At 39.8% G+C, this 8,685-nt stretch overlaps 1 protein-coding gene across 1 annotated transcript; it reads left to right on the forward strand.

The window, feature by feature from the left end:
* The first annotated feature begins 474 nt into the window (after nucleotides 1-474).
* On the forward strand, nucleotides 475-8,275 carry slc7a4 (solute carrier family 7 member 4). The gene is made up of 5 exons (XM_058071621.1): nucleotides 475-638; nucleotides 2,011-3,066; nucleotides 5,179-5,885; nucleotides 6,127-6,235; nucleotides 6,641-8,275. The coding sequence occupies exons 2-5, from the start codon at nucleotides 2,085-2,087 to the stop codon at nucleotides 6,856-6,858; spliced, it is 2,016 nt and encodes a 671-aa protein (XP_057927604.1). The 5' UTR covers nucleotides 475-638; nucleotides 2,011-2,084; the 3' UTR covers nucleotides 6,859-8,275.
* Nucleotides 8,276-8,685: the final 410 nt, after the last annotated feature.

Below are 8,685 nucleotides of genomic sequence, written 5' to 3' on the forward strand. Positions count from 1 at the left end.
CCTGTGATTGGCTGGCGATCAGTCCAGGGTGTATCCTATGTGGCCTCCTATATCACAATAAGTGAAATGGAATGTATATAGTAACTAAGGTAGCCTATATATTACGTGTTGTTTTGTTTAAAACTCATTTAAGGGTACCAGATACACTAAGCATTACAAATCTTAGGTCATTGCAAAACTATTTAAATTGGGTTCAGAACTGTCGCAACACATTTTTAAGAAATGGTAGGACAGTGGGGAAATTTTGCGCAGTGATCTGTATTTCCTGTCAATAATACATGATCTTTGCAAAACATTACTACAATGCCAGACAGCCTACAATCTTTGTCCTGTGATTTATTAGAATTACAATCAGGCACAATCAAAAATCATTCAATGACCTTGAAAATGTTCAAGTCAGGTAGTATCGATATTGAATTGACACCACAATTTGCACAATCGCCCCACCCTACTTTTTCATGTGTGGCCGGGGCCATGTAACCATGGCTTGGCGAGGTAACTGGCCCTTTAAGGCGCGGCTCATGATGTTTTATCCTCCACGCTCATCCTGCTTCCTCCATCACTGCTCGGTTCATTCAGGCAGCGTCCCACTGAATATGACACCTGCAGGCGCAGATGGAAAACAGCGAACTGCAACGGTAAATTGATGATTATTTTAAAAAAAAATGTATTACCAACATTCGTAATCTTACAAAAGTGCTATGATTATCGGCCTCATGTGACTAGCATGTTACAGGACAGCTCGTTTCCATCCGGGAGTAAGCTTACCTATAAGATCCGTCTCCATTTCGTTATTAATTATTAATTTTCCATTAAAACGACGTTTTTGTTGTTGTACAAACCATGTCATGGATATACGCGCGTGTGAAATGATGTGTATCAGTTTTCGTGGTGATGGAAGATAGCTCACTTGCATTAGTGACGAGTTATGTAATGAAACTGTTTATGTTGAGAGTAGGAAAAAAAAACGTTACACGCAGAAGGCTTTGTGGTTCTATTTTGAAGTCGAATAAATGTGAAAAAAGATGCATTGTCTATCAATAGGTGTTGTCTGTATTTATTGCGTGATACTACATAAAGTTGATGACGTGGCCAATTCCTAGCATAGCCACATATTAGGATGGCTCCTTCGTTTTCAATGCCACAATGTTTTTAGGCCTCATATGAGCTGCCAGGTGATTAACTGGTCACTTTACGACCCATGGGTGTGTCAGCTGCTTACCCATGCAGTTCAAATGATGTCCATATGGTTTCTCAAGGGTTATAGTTAGATCTATTTCAGGGTGGTTTGAGCCAAGTCCTTCAATCTACCAGTAATGATAGCTGAAACGTTTATGCAAGTAATAATACAAGTTGTTATTCTTTGATTAAAATGATTGCATGTACAGCATAAATCCTTTCAACAGTGACATCCTGTTCAGTGCAAATAAGCTTCAAAACAAAAGGATGTCGTTATTAAACTGGATTTTACTACCCTGGGCGGTAGTTGTGTGTCATTGATTCTCATTTAAGCAGTGGCAAAGATCCTGAAGTCGACAACCTTTTGGGTGGGGTTTTTTTTTTTTCATTCAAATTTTCAGTTATGAAATAGTCAATTTATGTCAGTTATTGTGAATAAATGTAATGTTTACTTATCCTCAATAGGGGAAGAAAATGTGAAGTTGGCTGTGTGTTTAGATAACTAAGGAATAAATCCTATCCTGAGGACAGGTGGGAAGAAAGGTGGGAAGTCTTCCAAGGAAGGAAAATATCATGTGCCAGATAAAGTTCTGATAAATAATAAGATGAGTTAATTAATTAATTAATAATTAATTCTGATAATGCTCATCAAATAATGAATTAAGTAATGACGCACGTACTGATGAGAGGAAACATTTTTCCTGGATATACACAGACGAGCTAGCTTGCAGTGTAAAATCTGTAAAAAAAAAGTTGTAAAATAACTTCCCAATTTGAACCTTAGTCAACATATGTTGCTTTTGATTGGCCTTGTGCTCTCTGTTGTTCCAGGTCAGCTCATTAGGACGATAATGGATCAAATGTGACGACTTCACCCTCCAGTTGGCCTACCTAACACTGTAACTATGGCAACTTGTCAGAGGGGCTGCGCACCAGCTGTGCGCCTTTGTCAGAGGGTAAACCGACTCAAGACACTTGACGACGACATGATGGCCACGTCACTGAAACGCTGTCTCTCCACCCTGGACCTGACGCTGTTGGGCGTTGGCGGCATGGTGGGCTCTGGGCTCTACGTCCTGACAGGCACAGTGGCTAAAGACATGGTTGGGCCTGCCGTTATTATATCCTTCATTTTTGCAGGTATTGCCTCTTTGTTGGCAGCCTTTTGCTACGCAGAGTTTGGAGCACGAATTCCCAAAACAGGATCGGCCTACATGTTTACTTATGTCTCTGTGGGAGAGGTGTGGGCCTTTCTGATTGGTTGGAATGTGATTCTGGAGAATATGATTGGTGGCGCCGCTGTGGCGCGAGCATGGAGTGGATATCTGGACTCCATTTTTAATCACGCCATCCAAAACTTTACTGAAACTCAAATAATGCGGTGGGACGTTCCCTTCCTCGCCCATTACCCAGACCTACTTGCTGCAGGAATTCTGGTGGTTGCCTCTCTTTTTATTTCCTTCGGAGTTCAAGTGTCCTCATACCTCAATCATATTTTTTCCACCATCAGTATGTGTGTCATAGCTTTTATCCTGGTCTTTGGATTTATGCTGGCAGAACCAGCAAATTGGAGTCAAAAGGAAGGAGGCTTTGCGCCTTTTGGATGGTCTGGAATCTTGGCTGGCTCCGCCACCTGCTTCTACGCATTTGTCGGTTTTGATGTGATTGCATCTTCAAGCGAGGAGGCCAAAAATCCCCAGAAAGCTGTTCCCATTGCCACAGCAATATCCCTTGGACTGGCAGCAGCAGCCTACATCCTGGTGTCCACAGTGCTCACATTAATAGTTCCCTGGCATACCTTGGATCCCAACTCAGCCCTGGCAGATGCCTTTTTCCGCCGAGGTTACAGTTGGGCTGGGGTTATTGTGGCTGTGGGTTCCATCTGCGGTGAGTCAATAGTAATACTTCAAGCACATTTCACACAACAGATACTGATTTGACAGTACTATGCAGTGTCACCTGTTCAAATAAAATCTTGTAATAATGATACAGGGAATGGTTAAGTAAGATAAAGTATAAAATATATACATAGTATATAGTATTCCACTCATATCAAATTATCCCATCACATCCCATTTTACCTGGGGGACTATTCCAAATTTGACCCAATACAGACAGGTGTGGAATGCCTTTGTGGCTCCTCTCCATGCCAGACAGCATTGCGGTGAGTAAGTGAGTGAGTGAAATGTAAAATAAAGTTAATCCTCGTTGACTAAACTGTAAAACTATTTACTCATCCTGTAATAATAAGTGACGGAGAACGTGGCAAATTTGCAGAGGGAGATTACTGTTTGTGTGCTCATTGTTGTTTCAGTATATACTTCGCAACCAGTACAGAGACATGAGTACAGCAGAACTGCGGTTTTTGTATGCCCCAGTGTTGATAGGATTTGGTTTTCAGCAAAAATTGTTGCTAAAACTATGTTTTTTTAGTAGGGATGTCCCAATCCTATCCAGTGATTGTGAAATCGGGATTAATTATGTGGTTTCAGACAGATTCCCGATCAGGACTTGGACATATTGTGCATTTATTTCATTAGTTTTTATCAGCTCTATAGTTATGTGGTGGTACACAGTGAGACTCCTTCACTCCACACCACAAAGAAACAGCAACATGTATGGCAGGACATGACTTTGCTGCAGTGACCCTACTGGTTGAATGCCATCAAACAATCAGAACAAGGAACCAGCTTGAAGCTGGGCACGTGACTCTATCTGCGGTGTGGAGCTATTTTAAAGTGGATGACAAAAACCTTGCAATTACAAAGTGTGAAATATGCAAACTTAGGGTTTCAAAAGGTGGGAAGGCTGCATTTAACCTGACAAACCTGATATGACATCTAAAAACACCCGACACAATACGATCACTTTACCCAGCCAACCCAGCCGAAGACGAGTACCTCCAGGACATTTTGAAGACGAGAGGAAAAAATGCCCCAAGACAACACAAAGACGCAGGGCATCACAGTCAAGGTAGCACAAATGATAGTAATGATCGCTTTTGTAGAAAATCCAGGATTTCTTAGAATATGACATGCTCTCTCAACACTATTTCACAGAGATAGAAGAAGATACTGAGGCGCTTCTATTTTCTTATTTGCTTACATGCCTGCCGGGTATTTTAAGTTGAGGTGGTGTTTGTTTTTACATTACATTTTTATTTAATATTTACTGTTGCACTAAAGTCCAAATAATTTATTTTATTTATTACTTCATTGTTCAGGCTACCTCACAATTTTCCGTTAAATATTATAATAAGATTAATAAAATTACTAATAATCAATAGGTGTTGTTGTAATAATAAAAAAAGAAAAATAAGGGACTTCCTGGATCTGTTTTTCATTCTTTCATTCTTCATTTATAAGTACTGGATCAGGACTCTATATCAGCCAATGCTCAAAATCAAATCACTCTGGGGGACAAAACAACCTGATCGGCACGTCCCTAGTCTTCAGACACTGTCTTAGTTACTGGTTGGGCCACCCTTAGCAGTAACAACTACAATCTAGCATTTGAAGAACCCAAGTTGGTTTTAGCTCAAGATTTTTTCCGTAGACAGCAGATTTAATGGTTCCATTTATCACTGCAAATCTCACAGGTCCTGAAGCAGCAAAACAGCCTGAAACCCTCATCCTACCACCACCATTTTTTCTCCCTCATTAATACTTTTTTTATTCATAAATTATTTGCACAAATGGAGGAAAACAATGTCCACAAACTGCCATGCATTCAAAATCCTTTATTGTCACCTATTCCCCTTATGTCTCTGGCCACCAGTAAATGTACAAGCATTATTATTATATTTACCATTATGTCAACAATCGCTTATGTTTGACATGAGTCAGCCTATTTCAGGGATTTAAACTTAAACAGATTCCACTTTATAGGCTTGCATGGTTTAGAGCCATTAGTTTTTGTGGCCTTAGTCTATAAAGGTTTCACTACAGTATGTGTGTTATGAGTTCATGTTTGCTAATGACTATCTGTCCCCCCTTCTAGCCATGAATACTGTGCTGCTGTGTAATCTCTTCTCCCTCCCTCGGATTGTGTACGCAATGGCAGAAGATGGATTGTTCTTCAAAATCTTTGCACGAGTCAATCCTATCACCAAAGTCCCAGTCAATGCGATACTGTTTTTTGGATTCCTGATGGCCACCATGGCTCTCATTTTTGATCTGGAGGCTTTGGTTCAGTTCTTGTCCATTGGGACCCTGCTGGCCTACACATTTGTGGCCGCGAGTGTCATCGTTCTTCGCTTCCAACCGGAGAAAACCAGCTCCAAAGGGACTTCATCCACATCTCCACACCCTAATGCGGAACCTTCTCCTGCCCCCTCAGAATGTCAGAACATATCAGAGGACAACAGTGAGCTGAAACGATATGAGTCCTTCTCTGACAAGCTCCAGTTGGTAGAGAGGCAGAAGACAAGGGAGTGCAGAGGAGTGGGCCAGCTGAGAGCTTACTGGGAACCTTACCTGGGGAAGCTGCTTGGGAACTGTGAGCCCGGCGAGGTGGTGGCCCTTTGTGTGCTGGGTCTGATCGTGAGCTCGGTGTCCTTTTGTGCTGTGGCGGCTTTCGGAACCAACCAGATGCAGTTGCCGCAATGGAGCTTTGCCACTCTGCTGGTGATTTTCAGCCTTGCTTATGTTATTTGCTTGGCACTCATATGGGTTCATGAACCACAGACTAACGCCAAAACATTCCAGGTAAGCACCAGTTATCATGTACTTTGGCACATATATACTACAATATATTTAAATAAATAAAATAATTTATACACAAAAAGGTCTTAGTCCCTCTTTGAATTACCCTTTTAGAAGACTTTTTTCAGAGATTTTGCAATGCGTCCATGGGAGTTGTCTATTACTCCATAAGAATATTTAGGTACTTGTCATTAATATCACAAAAAGCCAAGTGTGACTTGTTTTTTGTTTGTTTGTTTTTTAGGTACCTGTGGTTCCATTGATACCAGGGGCCAGTATCCTTATTAATGTATTCCTTATGATGAAGCTCAGCCCTCTAACCTGGATTAGGTTCACTGTATGGATTGCCATAGGTAAGCAGATACCCTCTATTTTTATTTTATATTGTTGGGACCACATTCCTGTACAATACCACATCATTGAAGCTACATGTAGTTTGTTTGTGTTTGGTTTTTCTGTCTGAGTGTAAAACTGCAACTATCATCAGTGTACCTGTTAATGCAGATCACAGCATGTATATCAAACAATGCAACATTGTTACAGGTTTTATTTTAGAGGTCGAAATGACGTGCATTGTTAGCTAGCTCATATTAACTAATTTTGTCGCGTTATAATTCACAGAAAAGGGAAGGAAATATGTGTTCATGTTTCACATAAGGATTGTGAAGGACGGGCAAAATTTCCTTTTAATCTTACAAACATGACATGGAAATTACTGTGACTTAAATCAAAAAGTTAATGTTTTCATGCCTTTACAGGTCTCTTAGTGTATTTCGGCTATGGGATTTGGCACAGTAAAGAGGGCTTGAGGGAGATGCAGCCCAAAGACATGGCTGCCCGGTACGTCGTGCTCCCCAGCGGCAGCCTTGTAGAAACCGTGGAGTCTGTCCAGCCCGATGGACAATTGGATGCCTCAGACCATCAGGTGAGCCCTTCCACTGCCCTAACAAGTGAGGAATATGCCGGAAGGAGATGATGTGTAACCAGACAAACTGCCTACTGTCTACTGTCCTTATCGTTGTTTATACACTTTGTATGTCACACCTGACTGGCCTGCTGCTTTCTGTACACATTGTTCTGCAACTTTAAGCACACCACCAGATGGGTTGTAAATCCTCTCTCATTGTGAAGTTCATTTGTATATCTTGTATTACTACAATGCAAATTAGAGAGCTTTCTTATGAACCTGCATCTTTTCTTTTGTCATGGACTTTAAATCAATATGAGGTCGTTGGTTATATTCTGTATGGTGCTTTTTATGTGACAACATTTTGTTATATGTCAGCAGGTTTTTGACACAATTTGTATGAAGTGGGGAAATTTAACATCAAACCAAAAATATCATGTTGAGCAGCAATTATGTGTTAAATATTTTTAGTCTGTCAGAGATTTTTCTTATTTTCCATAACATCTTCATTAGCAGGATTACAGTCTAAAAGAATGTGGGTCTTTATGGTACATTCCAACAAAGCTGAATTTAGTGCAGTTATTTAATTTCAGATGATAAACAGCGTGTTTATATTTATATTGGAATTCAATTTGATTACTATTACTAACTTTTGTTCTGTTCATGAATTAGTGCTGTTTTATACCAACACCAACATTTTCCTGAAAGAGGGACACATCAGAGCTTCACTTAATCCCCTAAATCTCATCCCATGACCCTGATCTCTTTTGTGTCACAATTAGTATTTTTCACCCTGCACTGCTAAATACCACTAATTTCTCTTCCTACGAACATACATATCAAAGCACAGAGGTTAATCAGCTTGTTTCATCTCATATATCAAAACCGATTTAAGATACAGTACAAGGCGAGCACAAATTGACTGATATTAAATGTTTGCAAAGGGATATTCCCGGACATAGTAGGCTGTGCTAAACTGCTTTGTCTATGTGAGGCCTCTAATCCAAACAACTGTGCAGCAGTTTGACCTTTGCTACAAATGTCTCTTTATATACATTCCCACAGTCTAGTATCAGATGTGCATCTACTGTATTTACATTTTCACTTCTTGTCTGCTTTTGAAACCGATGGCCTTAAACATGCTTGATTTGTAAATTTGAAGTGGTCAGAGTGTGCATGATCTTTCTACTGTACAATAGATTGCATACTGCAGCTATAGGTTGGTACATTTTATTATTATTACAATGTGCAAACCAAATCCTGGAAGAGAATGTAAAAGGTATGGCTTTGGATGGAGGCCACATATAATGCACTCTATTTTAGAAACTGTGTTTTCCACGCTTGTTTTTTGTGTTGCACCCAAAAGCACAGACATTATTATAATCTTTTCCAATGGCGTCGCTCCTGGACATTAGTCTTCATTTTCCAATTCTGTCTATATGAAAGTGTTGTATCCTAAATGTGAAATAAATGTTTTGAAGCAGTATTTATTTGAATTTTGTTGAATAACATCGATGCAGTGTACAGTACTTGGATTCATTTTAAGACCAGTTGAAAAATGACAAGAATTTACATTTTGCACAGTTGGATCTTCAGGAGGGTCCAAGACATTCAAAATGAAAAAAGAAAATAATAAAAAATATTACTGAAAAAAAACATTCTGAAACTCCCCTAAAATATAAATTCTAGGTAATGAGTCACTGTGCTAAACTGGTTTTGGTATGCTTTATACCATTGTTTCCATGAGGCTATTGTGGGAATGTTGCTCTAGGTGGTGAAAAGGGCATCTAGTGTTTAGAGCTGATTAATTTTAAAAACTTCCCTTGTCATCCATCCCCAAATGTTCTCAATTGGATTTAGATTAGGGGAACACGCAAGATGGTTATTCATCTGGAA

Source organism: Doryrhamphus excisus, chromosome 4, assembly GCF_030265055.1.
Source record: "Doryrhamphus excisus isolate RoL2022-K1 chromosome 4, RoL_Dexc_1.0, whole genome shotgun sequence".
Classification (NCBI taxonomy): Eukaryota; Metazoa; Chordata; class Actinopteri; order Syngnathiformes; family Syngnathidae; genus Doryrhamphus; species Doryrhamphus excisus.

Bases quoted from the DNA above. Each gene is read 5' to 3' on its own strand.
- slc7a4 (XM_058071621.1), top strand. From the start codon at position 2,085: ATGGCAACTTGTCAGAGGGGCTGCGCACCAGCTGTGCGCCTTTGTCAG. The intron at 3,067-5,178 runs GTGAGTCAATAG...CCCCCCTTCTAG, and splicing joins GGCTGTGGGTTCCATCTGCG to CCATGAATACTGTGCTGCTG. The intron at 5,886-6,126 runs GTAAGCACCAGT...TTTGTTTTTTAG, and splicing joins CTAACGCCAAAACATTCCAG to GTACCTGTGGTTCCATTGAT.